The following is a 24,342-nucleotide window of genomic DNA, read 5'->3' on the forward strand; positions in this document are numbered from 1 at the left end:
TATATGCTTCTTTATTAATACATTAAAAACAAGGAAGATCTAACAACTATCATTTCAAAGTAGTGATGCACATAAATGATATTTTGAGATATCTTCAACAACTATAATGCAGTCTGAAAACATCTGTGATTTCCGTTGGTTACAGTCACAGGTACCATTAATCCTATTGTGGCTTGTTGACCAAGTACAGAAGAGAATGTTGGGTTTGTTACAGGTGAGTGAACATAAAGATGTAACAGTTTTCCTATCTAGGTTCACAAATCCCCTGCAATCCTTAGACCCCAGCCAAGAGCCTCTGATGACAGCATGGAGTGAGAAGCAAAGGAGAACCCCACTGTTGACCGATTTTGAACTCCCCACAGCATTTAGTCCTCACACCAACCCTGACACATTGAGATGATAGCTCAGTTTGCAGATGGAATACTGGAGCCCAGAGAGGTTATGGGACTCACCTAAAGTCATCCAGGCCTAGCTCAAAGCTCCTGTGCTCTCTCCACACAGAGCTGCCTCTTTCAAAGGAGGCAAGCCCTATCTATTACAAGGTGCTCAGTGGACTCTCTGGCCTAGACTGCCCTCCCTACCTGGGGCCCTGTATCCTGTGGGATTTGGCCCGTGAAACAGAAGGGTGATGGCCCCTTGAAATCACACGCACTCAGTTATTTTTATCTCCAGTTTATTTTTTTAGACTAAGAGCAGAGTATGAAAGTCACAGCCAAAGCACTTGAAAAAGGCCCAGGATGGGTTGGGACCACGTAGGGTGGGCAGGGCAAGGTCCTGGGAGTTGGTTCCCGGCTCAGGGCTGGAAGGGAGGGGGCGTTGTTGTCTCACGGTCTCCAAAAGTGTCTGTGCGTTGCATAGGTCCTGTCTTCACAGAAGACAAAAGAGGGGCCGGGGGTCCCCAGGGGGGGGCCTAGCCTGGTGGGGAAAGGGTCTGAAGCTGGAAGGGGATGTTGAGAAAGGTCAGGATTAGGGGGGGGAGAAGGACTCTGTCTGTACATTATATATAGAGATATAGGGTCTGTACATGCCTGCCTGGCACCCACCCCTTTGCCACCCCTGTCCACTGCCTGCCTCCCCAGGGGTGTCTATTTGTAAACTTGGATTCGATCCAAACCACAATCCTGGGAGTGGGAGTGGGGGGAGGAGGACGTGCTTATTGCTGTAAACAGGGGAAGGAGGCAGCATAGTGCAACCCCCTCACCCATCTAGTCCCCTCCCCATGTTCTGTCCCTGGAGAAGAGTAATGGGGGCAACTCCCACGTTGCCATTCGCGCTCTCTGGGGCATATTTGTCTCGCTGATGGGACAAAGGGGGAGGGCACCAAGGGCCAGGGAAAAGTACCAAGGGGTCAGGGAGTCCTGAGCCACTGCCCTTTATGGCCCCCAAGTTTGGTACCAAATATTAGCAAAGCCACAAGGCCATCTGGGACCTGTGGGGCACCCATGCCTAGTCCCACGACGGTGCCCTACCTGGGGGGAGGGGGCAGAGGGGGCAGGCACCGGATGTATGGTGCAGACCCCACTTCCAGCCAGGGGAGGAGGGGTGTAGACCCCCACAGTCAGGCTTTCCTTGGAGAGGTCAAAGGCTCCCTGCTCCTTCTCAGCCCCGCCCCGTCTCTCCGGGCCACGGGAGGGGGGCAGAGCTAGGAGGCCAAGAGTGTCATGAGGAAGAAGGCGATGCCCACAGCCAGGGGCAGGTGTTCCCTCTTGGGGCTGGTCCCGCTGATGCTCTTCTCAAGCTTGGGCACCTGGGGGTTCTCTCCCTCAAAGTCTTCTGTGGACACATGAATAGACACGGCTGGTGAGGGCTGGGCCGCGCGCCGGGGGCGGGGGCACGCGGCAGCAGCGGAGGAGCCGGACGCGGTGACCGCCCGGGGCGGGAAGGACGGGAGGCCCAGGGGAAGGCATGCGGAGATGAGCAGGCACCGGGAAGGGGGCTGCGGGTTCAGCAGTGGCCACCAGAGGGCGCTGCGCAGACTCACCCAGCACGTTGATCTTCACATTGGGGCCCATGGTGAACTGGGGGAGAGTGGGGACCGGCTTCTCCCCGGAGTGCGATGCTGCGGGGTGGGGTGCGGGTGGGGAGAGAGGAGGGGGAGAGTCAGGGCCAGGATCCCCCCCACACCCTGGTACTGTTGGGGAGTAAGTCCCCCTCGCCTGCGCCCTCAGCCCCCACCCCCAGGAAGCTAGGGGAGCCCCAAAGCAGGGGAGGCAAGGATGGGGGTGTGGCCGAGAGTCGATGAGACCTACTAGAGGCGCAGCAGACGAACACCTTCATCCTCAGACACTTCCAGTGCAGGTTGTGGGTGGGCGTGGCTGGGGAGGAGACGGCCCGGGTCACTTTCGCCCAATGTCTGCCCCGTGCCCTTACTCAAGACTTCCCCGGGGACCCCGGCCCGGACCCCCTCCCCGCGCTGTCGGCCTTGGACGCTCCTTTGGCCTCAGCCCTCAAGAAACAGCGCCTCGGGCCGGGAGTTTGGCCTAGTGGTGGAGTGCTTGCCTAGCATGCACGAAGACCGGGGTTCCATTCCCTGGTACCACATACTTAGAAAAGGCCAGAAGTGGTGCTGAGGCTCAGGTGGTAGAGGCCCACCCTTGAGAAAACCCAAGGACAGTGCTCAGGCCCTGAGCTCAGGCCCAGGACTGGCAAAAAAAAGAAAAAAGAAACCGGGCCCCAACTCGGGACTGTCACCAAGACCCCCCATCCCCCGCTCAGCCTCAGGGCCACACTGGAGCTGCGAGCCCACATCTCACGCTTCACCCCGGGCGGGCTTCACCAAGGCCTCCGAGGCCGACCCCACCCCCTCGCGGCCCCCTCCCGGGCTGTCACTCCCTCTAACTTCCGGGGCCCGCCCTCCCCCTCCCCCCCCCTCTCCCCTCCCCGCCCCGGGACCGCCACTCACAGATGTAGTAGTACTCGTGGCCGGCGTGGAACTCGTAGCCCAGCGAGAAGGCGCTGTAGCGCTGGAACTTCTCCGAGAACTTGATGGGGCTGTGAGGGGCGTGCGGCCGGTTGCACTCCCAGCGCTTGAAGCCCTGGCTGGCGTTGCAGGTGCGGTAGCCGCTGCGGCTCACCATGTATAGCACGTACTGCTCCGCCCCGCCGCCCGGCCCGGGCCCCGCCCCGGGGCCCACCCCGGAGCTGTTGTAGTGCGGGCAGTAAATGTCCAGGTAGTCGTTGACGTTCACCTGCACGGTGTAGCCCTCTCGCCGCAGGCTGTGGGGGCGACAGGAAGCGGGTCAGACAGAAGAAACCCCAACGTCGCCGCCCCGCACACCGTCCCCGGGGTCCCGCAGCCTTCCGACTTTTCCTCCGGGTTTCCTCCCTTCTCAACTGCGGTCTCCGTCCCCGGGGCCCTAGTGCCGCCAGCCCCCCTCGCTCTCCTTCCATGCCCTCTCCTTCTTGGCCTGTGCTTCTCGTGGCGGCCACCAGAGGGGAGCAAAGGCGCAGGGAAGCCGGGCGGCTTCCGAAGGAAAGAGGGGCGGAGGGATGAGGGGGAACCTACGCTCTGGTTGCCAGAGTAACGGCGCAGGCCCCAGCGACTCCTAGACCTAGGCCCGGATTTCCTCCATCCATTTCCCCACAATCCATCAGCCGGGAGGACGGAATGAAAGGATGGAAGGGAAGGGTGAAAGAGGAGGGATTCCTTCACGGGACACACACACCCTCCCATCACTTCTTCACAGCATGCTTCCCTTGCGGCTGCCAGGCCACCCCCAAGGCCAGTCCAACAGGACCTGCCCTCACATCCGCATGTATGGCGGCTTCATGCATATACATGCACAAGTTCAATGGCACAGGAACAAAAATGTCCACCGCCCGCTCATAGGCGCCACTTAGAAAAGCTAGGTTGCATGTGTGCCGAGCCTCGCACCAGTATTGGTTGGCTGGAGCCCATCAAGCAGGGGTCTCTCGGTGCTTTCCCCCATATGACCTATCCCTGACCTGTGGACAAGTGTCCTCTGCCTCCACTCGAAGGCCATGCCTGTTTAAGCCCTCAGTTATGACATAACAGACCAGGGGATTGTGGGGCTCAGCCTCACAGGGCATCATGCCAACCAGCCAAAACTTCTGTCTCATTATTCACCTTCCTCTACCTGGGTGCCACCGCCTCCCACCCCCAATAACCATGCTAGGCCGAGTAGTGGCACAGTGCCGGGACAAGGTGACTGTGCCTCTGGCTTTCCAGATCAGCGTCTGGGACAGGGAAGCAGATGCTGTCACTGGTAATCCTCACCTGCCTTTCTAGTCACCCGTCAAAGTATTAGTCTGGAATCTTCAGTGATGCCCAGTGGTGTGGGGATGGGAGATACTGTGGAGGTGGGCAGGGGTTTTGCCTATCTCCTCAGGGTAAATTCACACATGGTGACACTGACAGAGGAGTGCAGTGGATACGGGAAGGGATGGGGTACCTTCCAAAATGTCAAACCACTGGGTCCCTGGGAACTCCCTGAGGGGAAGACACTGGCTCTCCAGGTCGCCAGGAACCACCCAGTTCTACAAACAGTAATGAGACTCAATCTGCACAAGAGCATCAAGGCCTCTGCGTGTGGCAGGACCTTGAGGGTCTCTCCTCACCAGACTCCTTTCTTCTTGGTTTTGCCTTGTGCTGTCCCCTCCTCAAGCCTGACAGTGAGTCAGTCAAAAGAGAGCTGGTGTTCGGGCACCCAGGAAAAATGGGCATAGCCTTCTTGAGTCATCAAGAATGCCAGCAGTCCCACTTGGTTCCCATGGGAGTGATGGGTCACTCTGGCTCCTCCCTGGCCCTGGCACTCAGGTGGGCAGGAGACTCGGCCTGAGGCACTGAGAGCAGGAAAACGGGTTAGACTAGGCCTAGCTCCCAGGCGCCACCCCAGGCTCCTCTGTCCATCCCAACCCCATCGTCTGTGATTCCTTCCCCAGGTGTTGGGGAGGGGGCCATCAGCCTCACAGCCTCACAGGGGCCTCTGTCCTGGAGCCTCACCCACGTTTCCAGTCTCATTCTGAAGGAGCCCCTCTCTGCCCCACAGACCGGTTCCTTCCACCACACTTCCATTCCAGCAGGGAACAAGCCAGATCCAGAGATTATTTCTATAAGTACTTCGGTTTCCTCAACAGGGTGGGACCAGCCTCATAAAAAGATTTGATGGATGACCACAGGGAAAAGAAGCCACTTCTCGCCTATCTCTGAGTGGGTAGCAAAAAAGGCCCCTGAAACATGTCCTTCCTATAAAGCTTGGTAGTGAAAGACCTGCTTGCTGGCTGTGTCCAGTTGGCATCTGATGAACAGGGGACAGAGGGCTGGGTGCCAGGAATCCCAAGCCACAACTCCTAGGAGACCTGACCTGTCTGCTCAGCTTGGGCGCATTAATTGAATCTGTCATCCTCCCTTACCTAACAGAGAAGAGGGAGGTGCTGTTAACCCCGCCTCCTGGACCCCACCCCCAAGGGGGGTGCTGGGCTCTGAGGGCTGGGTTGTACCCGGCTCCTACAGACTATTTTCTGTTCTTCCCCCACTTCATCCTTTTCTTGCCTCCCACTTCTCTGGAAGACAGGGAAGCTCCCTCACCGTCACTGCGGCCCTTCCCGGCTCACACGCCCCCGCCCCCGAGGAACACCCCGACCCCTTTTCTTCACTCTTTCAGTGCCTGGCCTCCCTGAGTGTCCGCAGAGGCTTAGGATGGGTGGCAGGGGAGCTGGGAAGGAGCCAATGTCTCCCCCCGGGGCAATTAGGGGCAGGTAAACAGGGTGTCTAACAAGACCAGGGAGTAGGGAAAGGATCTCAAGGGGCCTTCAACACGTGAACCCCCCTCCCCTGGCCTCGGGAGGGGAGGAGGGAAGGAGACGCCAGGTTCTCCCCTTTGGCGCGCGCGCCCCCGAGGCTGCGCGCCGCCCTCTCGGCAGGCAGGCGAGGCAGGACCACGTGTGCGCGGCGTGGGGCCCGCGCGCCGGGCTCGGGGAGACCGGGGGCGGAGGCGGAGAGACCGCGCGGCGGCGCGGACACGCCGGCACCCCCGCGCCCCCCCCCCCCGGGCCTCGAGGTCTCGCCAGGGGGGTTCTGGGCCAGGGGCTCCCCCAGCCCGCGTCGGCGGAGGAGGATCAGAGCGCCCAGCATCCCCGCCCCTCGAGCCTGCGACAGCGGCGGCGGCGGCGGCGGCGGCGAAGGTTTATTGATCTGCAGCGGCGGAGAGGAGCGAGAGCCCAGCCGAAAGCCAGACACAGAGATGGAGCGACAGAGACACCGTTGAAGAAGGGAGGTTAACGGAGACCGGATTCACTGCGAGAACGAGAAGGGAGGGAAAAGAACCAGAACGCAGGGGAGACCTGGAGGCCGACCTAGCGAGGCCCACCACGGCGGAGATGGAGGCGAGATGCAAAGGAGAGAATCCGGGACGGACGCTCGGCGGTGACTGGGAGGCATGAGATCCTTAGGGACAGAGCATTTGCTCAATGAATGTCTGAATCAGAGATCAGAGAGCCACAGACAGGTAGAGAGACCACTAGGTCTCTGAGATGTGTCTGAGGCTCCCGAGGCAGGGTCGAGTACCGACCTTTGCTCAGTTCTGCAAAGAGACGAAGCACGGGCCGGGGCGGGGGGGGGGGGGGGGGCGCTCAGCCTCCTCCAAATTCAGTCCCGGGCTCGCAGGAGCCTCTCCACCCCACACGCAGGCTTCCCTCCAAAAGCGCCCTTCCCCCCACGCCTTGTTTCTAGGCCAGGTGGGGAACAGGTCTCTTCCAGGGGACTCAAAGGGGGGGCTGGACGACCGCCGGACCACTGCCCCCACGCCTGTCAAAGGAGGCCGCAGCACGTGTCCCGCCCGCACCCGCCCACGTGACCCCCGGAGGCGGGGTCGCAGGACCCTCCCCCACGTGACCCCCAGGGGCCGAGACCCTCCGCACGTGACGGGCGGGGGCAGGCAGGAGCCGCGCTCACGTGACCGGGGGGAGGGGCGCGGGCGCCTGTGGCTCGGCCCGGCCCCGCCCCCAGCTCCCCGGCCCTCTCCACTCCCGGCTCCGGAGCACGTCGCTCGCACGATTTATGGGGCCGCGGCTGCCGCAGTGAGGGAGCCGGGGAGCCCGGGCGCAGCGGCAACAAAGGCCAGGGAAGCGAGGCGGGGGCGGTGGCGGCCTCCCGGCCGGGCCTGCACCCCCTCCTACCTCCGCCGGTCCAGGCCCGCACGGGAATGGAGGGGGACAGAAAGGAGGCTTCCGGAACCGGGCGCCCCCACCCCCTTCCGGAGCTTTCACCTGCGCCCAGGTGTATGCGGGGGCGGGGAACCGGATCAACACCCCCCCAAGGCGATTCCCGCAACCCCCCCTACCTTCCACGAAGAACACGGGGTTGCCCCGAGGGTGGCGGCGAGCCCGGGGCCCCTCACCTGAGAGCGCTCAACTCCCCGCCAGACTCCAGCGGGGCGGGGGTCGGAGGTGTGAGTCTGGGGGAGGGAGGCTCGCGGGAGCCCGGGAGTCAGCCCTCGGAGCCCCTCGGAGATCTCCGAGTCCCGCTCCGGGGGGGAGGGGCCGCATCCCCACCCCCGAGGTTTCCATGGGAAGCAAGAGGGGGGCGTCGTTGGCTCATCCCCACCCCCAGTCTGACACTCTGGGCGTGAGGAAGAAGAAGGGGAGGCGCAGAGCCCCAAACAACAAAGAGCGGAGCGGCGAGCGGCAGCCCCTCCCCCGGAAGGTTGGGGGTCGCGGCCGCCCGGCCCTCCCGGTCCGTTCCCCGGGGGTCTCACCATTTGCTCCTTAGTAGGCCTCGGGGTGGGAAGCCAGAGGCGCTGCTGCCGCCACCGCCCGGGCAGGTGTGACAGTGACCCCCACGTCCCCAGGGATTCCCCCCTCCCTTCCCAACACACTGACACACACTGAGGCAGCCGGGGTGCTACACACGGCGGCTCCGCGGGGACGAGAACACAAGGGCAGCCAGGACTGAGCAGAAGGAAGACCCAGTCCCGCAGCCGGCACTCGGCCGCCGAACCACACACCCCGGGAAACCACAGGGCCGCCCTGACACCCGCCCAGACCGCGGCGGCGCCAACAGCCTCCCCAGCCCAGACGAGGCTGGCCACGCGGACACCGGACCGCAGCCCCCTCCCCGACGATCGCCGACGCAGACACACAAATCACACACTCAGACACACACGCACCCTGACAGCCGCGCACGCCCGCTCACACTCGGTGCCGCTCGCCGTCCCCAGCCCGGCGTGTGTGCGTGTGTGACACGCCGACATCTCCGCCTGCCTTCCCCCCGGTCGCCGGCTCACCCAGGCAGCACTCACAGATCCTCCCAACTCGGCGACCCAACCCCGGCTCACCGCAGGCGGGTCTGTCCACACAACCCGGGGCCACCCCCGCCGCTGGGTTCAGGGGAGGCGCGCTGGGTCGGACTTCCTGCCTGGGCTCTGGACCCTACTCCTAAAAGCCAGAGTCCTAGGCAGAGAGCCCTGTGAAACCCTCATGGCTGAAAAACGGGTCATCCCGGGGCCCCCCCGATGCAGCGGCCTATCTCTAGCACACCGGTACTCCCAGACCCCGACCCAGCCAGAGGGGGTGGAGGGAACTGTGGGACGAGGGCACGCTATTCCAGCGGCGAGGGCAGAGAGGAGCCGAGAGGATGGGGCCCCCCAGCAGCTTCCCCCGCACGGTCCCAGCGCTCCTTACTACACCTCCCTCAGACAACCCCCTAGTTTCAGGGTGCACCCCCTTCTCCCTCGCCTCCCAGCCCGCAGCTGTGGTCTGCAAGACTGGGTTCCCCCAGGACTTCTCCGGCCCACCCGCAGACACGGGACGCACGGGCTCCCCCGGACTCCCCGGGCCCCCGACTCACTGCTGGTTGGAGCTGTTCCAGTACACCGCATGCCGATTTCCCAGAGCCCCCCCGGGCCCTTGGGCTAGCAGCGGCAGCAGCGGCACGGGCACGAGCAGCAGCAGCAGCAGCAGCGGAGCCGCCGCCATCCCCGGAGCCGCCGCCGCCGCCGCCCCCCGACTGAGCCCCGCGCTCCCGGCTTCTCAGCTTCCCAGCTCCCTGCTGCCACCGCCGCCAGCCCCCAGCCTTAGGCCACGCCCACAGCCCTTTACCTCCGCCCTCCTTGGGCGCGCCCCCGAGGCCCCGCCCCTGGCGCGCTCCCGCCAGGCCCCGCCCCACTTGCGCCGGGAGCGCGCGGCGCGTGGGCGCTGGCGACGGCGCAGCCCCCTCAGGATCAACCTGAGCGCCTTCCTCTCTCGGGTGGTTGTCCTGTGTCGGTGGCTGCTCAGGATGGAGTTGGGATTTGGGAGCCCAAAATGGGGCCACTTCATTTCTGGGGATGGAGAGGGGGGAGAGTTGAGAAGGGGAAGATCCACCTCTGAATGAAGAGGACCAGAGCACCTTCGTGTCTGAAAAACCACCGAACCTTCTGCTTCTTCCATGCCCTTCTCAGGGGCATGGAGAGTCCAGAGGGCACAGACGGGTGGTGGAGAAGCGCTCAGATGGCACACCAAAAGACCTGACAGCGAGACTTGAATCTTCTAGCTGAGCAGCAGGAAGCTTTTTTTTTTTCTCCCCACTTTGGAGCTGGAGTAGAGGAGGCTCAGCCCCCAAGAATGTCAGTACTGCGTGCAGGAAGACCTTTGGCAGGCCAGGGCCCAAGGCGCAGGAGGAGGAGACCTGGGGATGGAGCCAGCTCAAGCCAAGCGGGTTTTCCTGGCACAACCATAAAGGGCCCCTCAACCTGCTCCTAGGCAGGGCCCCTCCCGGTGCCCCCAGTCATGTCCTCCGGCATTCTCACTGCTCCTCCCATAAACGCTGACCCAAGGGCAGAGCAGAACACCTGTAATTCAGATCTCAACACAGTCATTGTCCTAATAGGGACACCCGAGCACAGACATCACACATTCACATACACACATTCGTAAAAGGGCACAGAAACCAAGACACAGAACCCAGAAACACAGGCACTTCACACACAGACACACACATAGGTAAAGGTGCTCCAGAAAACTAGAGATCTGTAGAGAAACAGGCCCACAAACAGACACATCCACATAGCATATATCTAGACACCCACATGCATAATGATTTTCAAATGCACACCCATATGTATCCTCTAGCACACCCGTACCCCTTTCCCTAGAAAGTAGAAAATTAGAAGGATCCAGAATCTAGACCTAGTGAGCCCTTATCTCCTTCCTTTTGGAGAAGCTCAGACTGAGATTGGCCAGGTAGAACCAGTCCTGATTAGGTTCTCAGATCTTACAACAGCCACCTCTGCCCAGAGAGGCAGGTATAATGCTATTTTGCTACTGTGCTTCATCAGGAGGGAGGACAGCTGCCCAGGCTCCCACCATCTGCTCATCTCTGGTAGGACAGGCCTCTGACTACAAGCCTGTGGTGGGTGCTGGGGAAGCACACTGCCATCCACAATAGGCCTCTGTGCCTAGCTGCTGCCAGGCAAGAACGGGTTTCATCCTCTGTGGCCTACTCTCCACCCCAGGAGATCTTTTCTTTCTTCTCAGGAGCCAGAAAGTAAATTAGGTCCCTAAGGATGGGAGTGGGGGACTTTGCAAACAGCTCTCCCTGCCCCCAGACTCTTCATCCTCAGGGAGATTTGTTTCACTCAAATGATGCTCACCTGTCTACTCCAGGGGCCACAAATCCCTGAATCCTCTCCTATTGGATCCATACCATGGCTCTACAAAGGTAGCCTTATCTCTGTAGGGCCCATAGTTAGTAGAAAGACTTTCCATACATTTAGTGAATAGGAACTTGCCAGTTTGGTCTAGGCCTTTAGATTTCATTTTTGAATCTTTTATTTCTGTCTATAGAAGTGAAGTCTGGATCTGGGCATGGTGGCTCACACCTGTAATCCTGGCTACTCAGGAGGCTGAGATCTTTAGGATCAAGGTTCGAAGCCAGCCAGGGCACAAAAGGACCTGAGACTCTTATCTCCAATTAACCTCTAGAAAATGGGAAGTGGGGCTTGGCTCAAGGGTAGGGTGGTAGCTAAAGAGCTCAGAGACAGTGCCCAGGCTCCGGGGTAGGGTGGTAGCCTTGAGTTGAAGAGCTCAGAGACAGCCCCATGTCCTCCTACCCAAAAAAAGAAGGGAAGTCTGGGGCCAGGAATTTGGCCTAGTGGTAGAGTGGCTCTAGCCTTGAGAAAGCCCACGGACAGTACTCAGGCCCTGAGTTCAAGCCCCCAGGACTCGCAAAAAAAAAAAAAAAAAAAAAAAGTGAAGTCCTTTGGGCAGGGAGTTTGGCCTAGTGGTAGAGTGCTTGCCTATCATGCAGAAGACATGGGTTTGATTCCTCATTGCCACATACACAGAAAACACCAGAAGTGGCGCTGTGGCCCAAGTGGCAGAGCACTAGCCTCAAGCAAAAAAATGTCCAAGGACAGTGCCCAGGCCATGAGCTCAAGCCCCAGGACTGACAAAAAAAAAATGAAGTCCTTATTCAAGTTTTGGGCCTTTACTGTAGTGCCTGGATGCTTCTCTTTAGAATCTAGTACCCCACATGCCTCCACCAATAATGACTGAGCCATTGTCCCTCGAATCTAGAGCTTTCCCTGTAGTGTTTAAACAGCTCTCACCCTATGAGAGCTGGTTTTTCATTTGAAATACACTCTGTGGGGCTGGATCCACGTCCATGGAATCTGGCGCTCTGGTATCTAGGCCTCTGTCCGTGAGGCTGCTGGCTGGTTTGGGCCTTTGTGTGGGTTTTAAAAGGCACCCTTCTATGCAGACTCTGTCCCTAGGGTGCATCTCTTGGCAAGCAAGGTGCTGCTTCCTTTGGTGGGAGGTGAGTCTGTGTTTTCCCATTCTAGTGAGGGAGCTTGGGCTGATGTCAGCCCTGTCTCTTGCCCTTCTGTGACTCCTTTGTGTCACAAACAGCACAACTGTATGTGGCAGTTCTGTCCACAGGGTGTACTCCTCCAGCTCACAATGCCTAGGCCTGTCTATAGACCTATACTCATGGAATCTGGGATTCCCTAGGGACCAGGTCTTTCTGTCCACGAACATGGGACCCAGACTGAAGTCACAGGTTTCTCTCCATGGGCATTTGGACCACAGAAGAACCGAGGTAGTCCTCTGTCAATGGGGTCTATGCTTTTTTTCTGTACCTAAGAACTCAAATTATACCTATGACCCAGAGTAGGATGTATATTTGGCATTACAATCTGGTCCATGTACATGCACAACACTTACACTCATATTTACTGAATATAAATTCAGTGAAGCTAAGTTTCATCCAGCAATACTTACTACAAAGACCCAACTTTTTGGAAACAATTATAAAGCTGGCCTAGACATTGGTGGCTCATGCCTAAAATCTTAGCTACTCTGGAGGCTAAGATCTGAGGATCACAATTCAAAGCTGGCATAGGCAGGAAAGTCTGTGAGACTCATAATTCCAATTAACCAGCAAAAAGCCAGAAGTGGAGCACCAGCCTAGAGGGAGGAAAAGAAGTGCCCAGGCCTACGTTCAAGCCCCAGTACTGGCACAAAATAAATAAATACATAAATAACCTGCTTGAGAGTCATAATACTGATTTCTTGATTTCTCCTTCCCCAATGGGTCATATGGCCTATTCTCTGCCTTGTGGCAACACCCAGCCTCGTGTGCAAGGCCTTGCTCTGATTTACTGTCCGTAGGGTGAGGGACTCTATAGAGGCTGAGGGTGGCTCCAGGCTGATCTTCCCTCTGGGCCTCATACCCCCTTTCTCTTCACTTTCAGGCTCTTACTTCAATTCCAACTGACCCCAGGGCTTGCCAGAACATGGCTGGCTGCCATGTTCTCTCTAGGAGCATTGAGCTCAGGTCCCCTGAGAGTCCTGTGACACAGGTGCCTCACTCTCCCCACTCCCCAGGGCCAAAGGAAGCAGGGAGCTGAACAGGTCTGGGGCAGAGAGAGCTCTCAGGCTGTGTGGCCCAAGGCAGCTCCTGGGACAGCGGGTGGCAACCACAGAGCTGTGCTCTGCGTTTAATAAATCATGGAGGCTAGGGCCTGGAGGAGGGGGAGGCTGGGAGGGGGGGGGGGCTTGGATAAATAATTCATTAAACAAATAAACAAGGAGCCTGTAAGAAGGAAGATCAGGCACGCGTGTGAGCAGGAGAGGCAGCCGCCAGCTCCTGGCATGAAATATTCACAGGTTCTGCACATTGCATGGGCCCAGGCACTCTATGTATGCCGTCCTACCAGAGAGGGAGGTGTGTGTGCGTGCTTGTGCGCGTGCGTGCGTGCACACGTGAGCATGCATGCACGCATGTACATGGCTGTGGTGCACTAACCGGAGTTAGCTTGGTGCCTGAGTGGACACAGAACTACACACATGACTGGCAGCAGGGAGCAGGGTGTCCCTGAGTGTGGTCTAGAGACACAGGACTTTGTGGGTGAAGTCAGCAAATAATAACCTTGGGATTCTAGACATGTCTTACTCCTTCCACTGAGTCCAACAAGTCAAGAGGTCTGAGCAGGTAGCATCTCTGGGGTGTTACACTGGAGGGATATGTACCTTCGAAAGTACTTTGAGAAGAATAAGGAGAGGGGCAGTGTGAGGTCCCAGCCTGGTTCCATTCACTGGCCAAGCTTGTCACTTCCCTAGGACTCCTTTCTTATCTGTACAATGGGGCTAATAATACCCCTACCTGCTCAAGGAGTTGGTTTTAACAGACAGAGAGGATCACGATCCACTCTGTCTAAGAAGCTTCACACAGTGTTTAGGGTTAATTAATGGAGGCTTCATCATCATCATTGTGAAGAGGCAATGTGTTAGCTCTCCCCACCTACACAGCTCAAGACATCCTTTTATATTTGTTCCCTCTCATTTCTTCTTCTTCTTTTTTCTTTTTGTGCCAGTCCTGAGGCTTGAACTCAAGGCTTGGGCACTTTCCCTGAGGTGTTTTTCTTCTTCTCAAGAATAGTGTTCTACCACTTGAGCCACAGCGCCACTTCTGGCTTTTGGCTGGTTAATTGGATATGAGACTCTCATGGTTTTTCCTACCTGGGCTGGCTCTGAGCCATGAGCCTCAGTTCCCAACCTCCTTAGTGGCTAGAATTACAGATGTGAGGTACTGGCACCTGGCTGTTCCCTTTCATTTTATTGATCAATTGATTGATGGTCCTGGGGCTTGAACTCAGGGCCTGGATGCTGTCCCTGAGCCTCTTTGTGCTCAAGGGTAATTGCTTTACCAATTGAGCCACAGCACTATTTCTGGCTTTTTCTGAGTAGTTTATTGAAGATAAGAATCTTATGGACTTTTCTGCCCAGGCTGGCTTTGAACTGTAATCCTCAGATTTCAGCCTCTTGAATAGCTAGTATTATAGGCATAAGCCACAGTGTCTGGTCCCTTTCATTTCTAAGCATTCCTAAATTATCACAAGGAGAGAGGTGTCCTATGGCTTAGACAGTAGAGGTGTGGGAAATGGTTAGATTCTGAGAGACTGAGAGAAAGAGAAATTTCAGTCAAAAAAAAAAAAAGAAAAGAAAAAAGAAGCTGGATGCACTGAGATCTGAGCCAACCTAGGCTTTTGTCTCCAATTAAACCAGTGAAAAACTGAAAGTGGAGGCATGGCTCAAATGGTAGAGTGCCAGCTGCAGATGTAACCAAGGGGCCTTGTCAAGCCCCAACACCAGCAAAACAAAGAACTCTCCCTCTTTCAATATGGAAGAAGAAGCTCTTGACTTCTCTTCAGATCCCAGTGCCTCATAACCCTCTGAACACTCTGGACTGACTTTCACCAAGGTTTTTTTTTGCTGCAAGGAGACAGTGGGAACAGGAGTAGAGGTTTCTAAGCAACATCACAATGTACCCCAACTCCATTTTCATGCCCAGAGCTCTGGCCCCCACTCTGCCTAGCAGTCAAGGGCAAGGATGATTATGCCTGGGCAAAGCCCAGAAACGTGGCACCCTAGAGTGGGTGGGGAGAATCTAGGTTGGAGAGAGCCTCAGAGGGCCAGGGTGGAGTGCCTGGCAGGCTCCCAGTAGGCCTAGCATTCCTCAGCCCTTTTGTGTCCCCCTGGAAAGTCTGGGTTCTGGGAGGGAGGAAGGGAGGGAGGGAGGGATGGTAGGGAGGGAGAGAGAGAGAGAGAGAGAGAGAGAGAGAGAGAGAGAGAGAGAGAGAGAGAGAGAGAGAGCGCACCAGTAGGCAGGTCTGAGCCGGTCTGCTCCTCATCACAGACAGGAGTGGAACTGGCTGGGGGAGGGGGCCCGGGAGCTTGGTGGGGGAGTCATGTCTATAACCCCCTTGACTCCTCTGGGAAGTCAGGTGTAGAGGAATCTATGGCCTGGTTACATCCTACCACAGCCAGGGTCCAGCCCTTTATCTTTTTCTTGGCTAGCTTGCTTCCACTTGGGGAGCCAGGGGTCTGGGGGAGCTCCAGGTGTGAAGACAGTGCCTGCTCACCCTACTCATAGAGCCAGCATCAGTTCTCTACTTCCCTCCCTTGGGCTGGGCAGGTTCAGGCCAATCTGCACAAGAGCTTCACAGCAAACATTGATCTATAATAAAACCACAATATGTATTCAGGGGAAGGCATTCCAGGCATAGAAAGAGCCAGACAACACACATACACTCACATATATGCAAGGAGACACAAAGCATACACCTATGTGAAGACAGAAAGCAACAGTCCTGGAAACGTATCTAAACACAGACCTACACTGTGTCAGAGGCAAATATTATTAGCTGTACAAATCCTTTCCCTGTTGTAAATGTTGTCATTCAAAAATCAAAGCCTCCTCTGAAGGCCCATTTCCCCTATCTTCCCATAGTACTTGGTATTAGCATTTGCATTTGGCATTATAATTATTCATTTGGTCAGTCTGTGTCTTAGAGAGAGAAGGGATCTTGTTTCAGGCAGGTCTGAATTCCCAGTATCCGGCATGCAGTCTGGTATTTAGTTAGTAGAGGTGCTTAATAGACAGTTCCGAATCCATGAACAAAGAATAAATAAACCCATCTGGACAGGGCCCTTCGTTCCTAGACTCCAGAGACGATAATCACGAATGGTACTCATGCCTCTCTGCCTTCTTGTTACCTAGTGCCCTGCCTGACCTTAGTACCTCTCAGCTTCCTCAAAGGCTCTTCTCCCTCTCCCTCAGTGTGAGACTGTAAATTTGAGCTCCACCTGACAGCTAGTAGGCAGGGTAAGGGTTAATGACACCTCATTAGTGTTTAATTGGAGGAAGGAAGCTGCCCTGGCACCAGACAGGTGGGCAAGCCTCCCCCTTGCTGAAACCAGGCATCTCTAGTTCCAGCACCCCTGCCGGGCATATGGGTGATTTGGCCCTGGAGACCCTCAACCCAGCCTCAGCACTTCCCCCTACCACTTGCTATGCCAATTTGGTCTTCAAGCAGTGCAGACCAGCACTCCCCATCTGTCAGCCAGCATCCAGTGGGAGAGACCACTCCTTATTCTTTCTCCTTAGCCAGGCTTTGCCCTCTCCCACTCTCAGACACTAGAGAGTGGGAGGTGGTGTGGGCCATGGAGTTAGACAACTGAGAAATAGATTAGAGAGCCACTAAGGGAATAGATTGCAGATACAGACAAGCGACAGGAATGGGGAGGTGGAGATGTCTGCCCAATTTGACCTTAAATGAAGAGAATGCAAATGAGATGCAGACGATATGCAGATGAACACAAGGATCTGAGAATCGACATTCCCAGTGGCTGTAGTTCTGCACCCAAGACCCCAACGCTGTGGCCAGTAACGCCCCCGTCTAACCTTTTTGGTTTAAATGGTGCTGACCATTACTTTGAGGGAGACCTCAAGAAAGACAGAAGCTTGGTTGGGCTAAGGCTTCCGAATCCAGGAAGCTGAGTTCTAACCTAGCTTTTCCTCTCACTCCTAACAACTTAAGCTGCCACAGCAGCTCCAGCAGCCAGGACCCCTCTCTAGGTTTACGCTCTAGGACGCACCGTCGGTTGCTATGGGGACCTCCTTTTCATTTCCAGGCCTGAACCAATGGGCACTACCGCAGATGACCTCATGCCCCAGACCTTGGGATTCTATTGGCTATTTGGAAGTCAAAGTGCATGCTTTTCAACTGCGTCACTGCTGGGGATCCCCCGACGACCCCAGCTAGAATGGCTAGCTGAATGGAGGGGCGCGCCGAGCTCACAATGCGCTGCGTGAATGAATAAGAGAAGGAAGGAAGAAAATAATTAAAGAGGAAAGGAAAGGAGAAGAAAGGATCACAGAAAAGGATTTTTTTTTATTTTAACTTCGAGCTTTCGTCTAAAAAAAAAAAAAAAAAAAAAAAAAGCATGATCTGTAACCCAGTAAAGTCTGGAGTGGCATCAGATCCGAAGACTCTCAGGACAGGGTGATAGGGTGAGGTAAAGATGAGTGGAATTTTCACATCTGTTCAGGAGAGACTAGGGCAGGCCCAGCAAATAGAGGGCCCCACCCTCAGCTGTCGCTAACTTTAGGGGAGATTTGGTGACGCCCCAAAACTTGCAGGCCTGCTTAGCTTCTTGGAGCCGCGCCCCGGAACACGCCTCGAGGACTTTTGGTGGGGAGGGCTGGGTGCCCAGAAGGCCGCCCAACACCTTCAGCCTGTCTTGGCCCTGAGATTGGCCTTGGCCCTCGATCTTCCCCAGAAATGCTCTGGGATGGCCCTTCGCGGAGGGCGCGGGCTGTGAGGACCAGGAATGTGAGCAGGGACCATTTGGTCTGAGTGCCACCCCTCAATGTTGGTCCTTAGGCCGCCCTGGTACCCAGCCGTCAAACATGCAAGGAGCGGGATGGCCCGCGAGGGCGAGGGCGTGGGTCCGGGCGAGGGCGCGCCCGGGAGTCTGGGCACGGCGACAGCCACCCGGGCCCGCGTCTGCTTTGCACATGCGTTCTTATCAGCGGCGGACCCGCGCGCCAGCGCATCGCGGGAGCGAGCGCGCCGGGCTGGGGTCGCAAAGAAGGGGTGTCCGGGGCCTCTGACAGCCGGGTGAGACCTTAGAATTCTGAATCCAAGGCAGGGGCTGCCAACCAGAGACAGGGGCCCCCCACCTACGATTTTTCTCTTGGGGATGGAGGGAGACATGCAGCTGGTTTCCATGGCAACTGTAGAGGCATTCTCCTTGGGTAAGGGTAGAGACGGAATTCGAACCCAGCACCAGAAGAACCAGCCTTTAGCTCTTCCTTCAGCTCAGATTCCACTCTCTTCAGCCCCCCAACCCTTGACCCTGGGTTAAAAGGCTGAGATTTGGAGCGAGGGCCCTAATCCATAAATACCAGGCACAAGCACCTACAGACATGGCATTTTCTGAAAGTGTCCTCCGACCGGAGAAGGGGTGGACTCCAACGGGTTCTGCCCGCAGTGCTGCGCCCCCCGCCCCCCATCCCTATGGCCCAGTCAGAGCCGTGGAATTGAATGAATGCTAACCGCAGAAGTCGGGGGCTAGAAGGTGATGGAGAGCTCCGCCCCCTTCCAGAGAAGGCCCCCAGTCTGACCCAGGTGTGCAGGGGGTGGGGAAGGGGCTGGCCGGTCTCCGGACCCCCAGTGACCCCCCCACCCCCGCCCGTGCATGTTTCACACGCTGCCTCTCGCTGCCGCAGCCGGCCGAGCTAATCAGCACAACATCCACCTATCGATCGCTGGCTTCGAGCCAGGCGGGCCGGCACCTCGCCAGAGGAGGCTGCGGGGCACCGGGGCGGGTAGAACACAGCTGCAGGGGAAGAGGCACCCCCTCCTCCGGCTCCACCCGGAACACGGTTGAGAAAGAGGGACCTGATTTGGCATGGGGGCAATCCTAGCCTGGACTGCCAGAGGTTGGCTGAGAGCAAAAGGGGCCCTCCCTCCTCAGCTCCACTCCCTCCTCCCTATAAAAGCGAAGAACAAAGAGGCCGCTGGGGAAGGAGGCTTTGATCTGACCCCACCTTCCCAGTTCTAGGCCAGGCACCGCCCAGAGTGCCCTTGGGGAGGGGGAGGGCAGGCATGGCTGGGGACCCAGGGATTTGAACTCCAGGTGCAATCTGCCTACTGCCCCTCACTTTTGCCCCAGCACCCTGCTAGGTGCTGCCTGGACTTGTGCAGTTCCCCAGGCAGGTGGGCTGTCAGCAGCATCTGCCCCTTCCTCAGCTCAGGAAGCCTGCTAGGGAGGTGAGTGAGGGTGCCAAGCTCCACAGCTGTTGCTGGCACCCACTCCATGCTACCCAGAGGGGTGCCTACTGAGGCCTGGCATAGATGGCCTGGGCACAGCTGGCATAGCGGTCAGGCCAAGGCAAGCTTCAAGCCCAGACCTCAGGGAGTCCTGATGCTGGGGAAGGAGCCAGAGGGCAATAGGTTAGAAAGGGCTACACAAAGAGGGCTGTTTTATTGAAGGTTTGGTCCAGATATTTATAAAAATACAAACCAGCATGAAATTCATCATCATGGCAAGTCTGTCTTCACAGAAGACAAGTGAAATGACCCCTGGGGAGGGCTAGGTGTTGCCCCTGGGAAGTGGGAAGAGGATCACAGGACACAGATGGCAGGACTTGTTCACCTTCGCCCTTAGCTAGCGATCCACCTGTCCCCAGGTCTTCAGCCTTGGCCCCAGTGGCTCCAGGAGTTGATCCTACCAAATCCCAGTCTTCCATGGAGAGGGGATGAGACCATGAAAGCAGCTGCCAAAGACCTCGGTGTATTCTGCCTGCGCTCCAGGGAGCCCAGGGCCTTCCTGCAGCTCCCTTGCGGCTGGCTCCTCTTCAGCTTGTGGTGAGGGAGGAGGCACCTGTGAGGGTCACCCTGACCCTCCTCCTTTCCCTCGTCAATGCTCCATCATGTCTGTCTGGTAAGGCATTCTCAGTGCAGGAGTGGAAGGACCCCTCCCAACAGAGGGTCCTGAGAGGGGTCTGGCTCCTCGGGGCGTCAGGGAGGATCTGCTTGGCTCACAGAACTCGCAGGAGACGCAGTATTGGGAGAAGCAACAGCAGCAAGAGACACAGGGGGCTAGGAGTGTGCCCCCCTCGCCACCCAGATGTGCCACTTTCTCCAGGGCTCCCAACAGGATGGGCTGACTCAGACCCTGTAAGGGGGAAGGGGTGGCATTGATGGATCTCCCACTTCTTCACCAGCCTCCTTCTTGCCCTTCCCATTCGCCATCTCATTTTCCAGGGTCACCAAACCAGTCACTGTTTTCCTATGAACTGCTCATGCTTTCTAAGCTCCATCTTCTGAGTCTCTGCTGCTAGACACCATCAGTGTCTAGCTAAAGGCTTTAAAGGACCTTGTCCTGGAGACCACATTCTCTTAGACCTGCTTAGAAAGAGGCAAGCCAGGTGCTAGTGGCTCATGCCTGTAATCATAGTTCTGATGCCAGCCTGAGCAGAAAAGGCTGTGAGACTCTTACCTCCGATAAACTTCCTCAAAAAAAAAGCCAGAAGGGGAGCTGATACTCAAGTAGTAAATGCTAGCCTTGAGCACAAAGAGACTCAGGAATAGAGCCAAGGCCCTCAGTTAAGCTCAAGGATGGGGGGTGGAAGCGGTGCAGTAGAAGTTGTTCACAAGACTAAACTGGAGGGGAAGAACCTGAAGCTCCACCTGGATCCCTCAGATCTTAGGGTGACGGCTTTCGATTCTCCCCCCTTCTACCTTCCTTTCCAAGGCTCCCAGACTGCCCAGGAGTGCTGCTCCCCCCGCCCCCACCGGTTCCCGTTGCCCCACTTACTGCTCTCCTTGCAGCAGACTGACACCTGCAGCCTCAAGCACTGGCCAGGACTCTCGGGAGTTGGTACCACTAGTGGGAAATTGGGAGGAAGAAGTCATGACAGAGTTGCCTCTTCGTATACCTCACAGTTTCAGATCCTCCCAGCTTCTCCAGTTCCTGAAAAGTTGGTCTTTATCTGGGACCACCCCAGCTACCAGCTGTGTCTGTGCCCCTCGCAGGTCCCTCGATCCCTCTCATAGCTGTTCAAAGCTCTTTCCCACTCAGCCCCTCCTTGTTCCTTGAAGACAGGTGGAGAGATCGGAAGGCCCACTCCTCACCCCACCTTTTCCAAAAGGCCTGCAGCATGCCCCCATCACTCACAGATGTAGTAGTAAGTCTCTCCAGGCAAGAACTCGAAGCCCAGGGAGAAGGGTGTGAAGCGCTGAATCTTCTCGGAGAACGGCACGGGGCCCAGAGGGGCAAAGGGCATAGACCACTTCCAGCGCAGGAAGACATTTGCCCCCTTGGCATGGCAGGCCTGGTAGCCTGGCCAGTCCACTATATATAAAGAAAAGGACTCAGGGCCCTCGGGGGGCCCTGGGCTTTCATAGTGTGGGCAGAAGATGTCTAAGTAGTCGTTGAGGCCCACCTCCACCACGACGTCTCCTCGAAGTAGTCTGTGGGCACAAGGATTAAGGGGAGGGGTATCAGACAGTACTGATGAGACTCAGGATGGGGGGGCTACATTTTCCCAGACATCCCCGCTGGCCTCTCTCACACCCCGAGATAGAGCAGCTCAGAAAGGCCTGGGTTCCCCGACTAACACATCTTGAGAGATAGTTTAGCAGGTTTGTTTGTATGTCACCACAAGGTGACAAAGTCACCAGTATTACCTTTCAGGCTAGAAATCCGCCCCCCCCCCAAGCTCCAGCACCCCACACCTGGGCTTGACAAGTGCTAGGTGGAAGGAGGGGCTGAGGGGCAGGGGAGCAGTCAGAGCCCATGGACAGTTACAGACAGAGAAGATGGGACTGTAAGGATCCTAGTACCAAACACAGAGATGGGCAGACTGTCCTTTAGACCTCAGCCCAATAGTACATGGAAATGAGGGAGTAGGAACTGGAGGTGAGTGCTGGATGCCATATTTTTCATTTTGGTGGTAATGGGGTTCGAACTCAAAGCCTTCTACTTGCTAGGCAGGTGCTATAGCACTGAAACCAACAAGGCTATTTTTGTTTTCCTTATTTTTCCAAGAAGGTCTCAAGCTTAGACCTGGGCCAGCATGGATTACAATCTACTGATTTATGCTTCCCATGCAACTGGGACAACAGGTATATATACCACCACACCCAGGTTTTATGAGTTGAGATGGGGTCTCCTGAACTCTTTGGCCAGACTGGCTATAAACTGTGATCCTGACTTCCTGAATAAGAAAGAGCCATAATGGCGCAATGGCATGAGCTATTATGTTTGTCTCCTACCCCGTAAACGGGGCCTATCTACGTAGCTTAGTCTGGTCTGGAACTCATGATCTTCCTGCTTCAGCATCCTGAGTGCTAGGGTTATGGGCTTGTGTGGGGTGGAGCCCCTCTCCATATATCACTGTCTTTAGCTATTTCAGTGGGCCCCTTCCTCATCTCCTGGGAACTGCCTCAGGGAGCCAGTAAAGGTGGGAAGCTCTGGGACAGACAGTACCCACCACAGCAGCAAATACTGCATGAATCACTCCCCTCTCCCCACCCACCATCCACAGTGAAGCTGGATGTATGAAAGGTTTCCAAGCGTCCCTTGATGGGTGGTCTGAGGACCACCTGCATAAGGAGCTCTGATGAGGAGGGAAGATTCCTGGGCTCAGCAGACACCCACCAGAGCACAGCTGAGCAAGGACAGGGCCTCTGTACATTTTGTACCATCAAATCCTCAGTGCCTGGAAAAGTGCCCTGCACAAGGCAGAGCTCAATAAATATTTGTGGAGTGTATGAATGAACCCAAACCGCCAGGGTTGGGGGATAAAAAAAACCTAAAATTTTCACGGGTCCCTCAAGTGATTCAGAGGCACTGGTCTGGAACTGAGATAGAAGAATTCAGGAGGACAACAATAGCTCTTATCACTCCCTTCTCCCATTGTCTTCAGGCCGCCTTCCTGGGGGGTCCGTGGACTTCCAGAGGGCAGGGTCCTGATCTTCTTGCTAATCCCCAGCAACCTCGCCCCAAGACCGGGGCACATAGTCCCGCTTATCAAATATTAGTGAATAAATGAACAGAGTCACAGATTGTCTGAAGTAGAAAACGAGAAGAGAAAACAGATGGGAAAGGCAGAGAGGCAGGGAGAGGAGGGGAGGAAGATGGAAAGAGCAAAAAAATAAATAAATAAAAAAAATACCGAGGTTCAAAGGCAGGCAGAAAGGAATCGTCGTTTCTATCGGTTACAGCTGCACCTCTGTTCACACACATGACCTCAGTTAGCCCGCTTGACTTCCCAGCTACTAGGTATTATTAGCCCATTTTGCAGATGACATAACTGAGGTTAGGGAGGTCAGACAGACGACTTGCCCAAAGGTGATTCACTCAGAAGGGCAGGGCCAAACTTGGACAGAAACAGGAGGGCTGATAAAGGGTGAGATGGAATCAGAGATACCAAATAAGATCTGCAGGCTGAGGGCTGCCGGGAGCAAACCGCATTCTTTCCGAGGGCCAAGCCCCCTCCCAGGTTCTGTGGGTCCAGGGGCGGGAGGCTCCGGATCCCCAGAAGAGAGCCGAGGGGGCGGGGCGCGGAGTGCGCGCCAAGGCCCCCCAGCTCGGGACGCAGACTCCGACGACCAGCCTCGGGACTGGGGGGTCCTCCGCCTGCCCCCCCAACACGTGCGGGCGAGGGGGAGACCCAAGGCGCGCCGCGCCCCTCCCCCTCCCCCGCCGGCTCAAACAAAGGAGCCCCGGCGCGCGCGGCTGGGTTCCGGCGGCGCCGCGCAGAGCCCGCGGCGGCCGCGCGCGCAGCCCGGGAGCGCGCAGGCCCGGCGGGGCGCCCGCCCGGTCCGGCCCGTCTACCTGGGATTACTGGAGTTCCAGTAGATGGGGTGGCGGAGGCCGGAGCCTCCCGGCAGTGGGGAACCGAGGAGCGCGGCCCAGAGGACAGTCCGCAGCAGGGGCAGCAGCCGCATCGCCCCCGGGGTCCGGTCTGGTCTGGCCCGGCGCGTCCCGGCCCGCTTCACAGTCGGGGCGAGAAAGGTACAAAGTGGAGGGGGGGGGGAGTGTTGCAGAACGGGGGTGGGGTCCGAGACTCGCAGGCCACGCCCCCGGGTAACTTTCCACCAATGAGCACACGCTTCCTCTCCTCCACCCAGAATCAACTTTGGTTAACCCGTTGCGTACCTTGGCGCGCTGGGTTGGCCAAATCTACTCGAGGCCGCTTTTGGGAAGCCGGGGTGGTGGGAAGAGGTATCCCTCGGGGCGTTCAGTGTCTGGGATGAGTGTTTTGGGGGCACTGGGGGCGTTGAACTCAAGGCCTCGCGCTTGCTAGGCAAGGTGCGCTGACACAGCCAACTCCTCGGGCCTTTTTACTTTGTTTTGTGTTTCACGTGGGTTTTGCCTGGGCTGACCTGGACCCCCATCTTCCCATTTTATGCGCTTTCAGAATAGCTGGGGTGGCCGACTTGGGCCGCCACGCCCAGCTATTGATTGGGATGGGGGAGGGGTCTGGTTAACGTTTTGTCCTGGCTAGTCTCCAGCTGCCTTCCTCCCCATCTCCGCCTCCTGAGA

General features: G+C 57.0%; 1 protein-coding gene across 7 annotated transcripts; it reads right to left on the reverse strand.

The window, feature by feature from the left end:
- Positions 1 to 23,933, reverse strand: LOC150058165 (ephrin-A3). 7 transcript variants are annotated; one of them, XM_090340844.1, is made up of 5 exons: positions 23,632 to 23,813; positions 2,903 to 3,216; positions 2,250 to 2,315; positions 1,982 to 2,059; positions 1 to 1,773 (listed from the first exon to the last, which is right to left on the reverse strand). In XM_090340844.1, the coding sequence occupies exons 1-5, from the start codon at positions 23,742 to 23,744 to the stop codon at positions 1,643 to 1,645; spliced, it is 702 nt and encodes a 233-aa protein (XP_090196970.1). In that variant the 5' UTR covers positions 23,745 to 23,813; the 3' UTR covers positions 1 to 1,642. The 7 variants fall into 7 exon arrangements, with proteins under 7 accessions (XP_090196970.1, XP_090196964.1, XP_090196969.1 ...); XM_090340838.1 differs by lacking the exon at positions 23,632 to 23,813 and adding an exon at positions 8,807 to 8,934; XM_090340843.1 differs by lacking the exon at positions 23,632 to 23,813 and adding an exon at positions 5,231 to 5,291.
- Positions 23,934 to 24,342: the final 409 nt, after the last annotated feature.

This window comes from Megascapheus bottae, chromosome 10 (genome assembly GCF_031878675.1).
Source record: "Megascapheus bottae isolate mThoBot1 chromosome 10, mThoBot2.hap1, whole genome shotgun sequence".
NCBI classification, from domain to species: Eukaryota; Metazoa; Chordata; class Mammalia; order Rodentia; family Geomyidae; genus Megascapheus; species Megascapheus bottae.

Coding starts and splice junctions, on each gene's coding strand:
- LOC150058165 (XM_090340838.1), bottom strand. CDS start 8,934: ATGGCGGCGGCTCCGCTGCTGCTGCTGCTGCTGCTCGTGCCCGTGCCG. Junction 2,316..2,902: donor CCACGAGTACTACTACATCT/GTGAGTGGCGGT, acceptor TCTCCTCCCCAG/CCACGCCCACCCACAACCTG. Junction 2,060..2,249: donor GTTCGTCTGCTGCGCCTCTA/GTAGGTCTCATC, acceptor CCCACCCCGCAG/CATCGCACTCCGGGGAGAAG.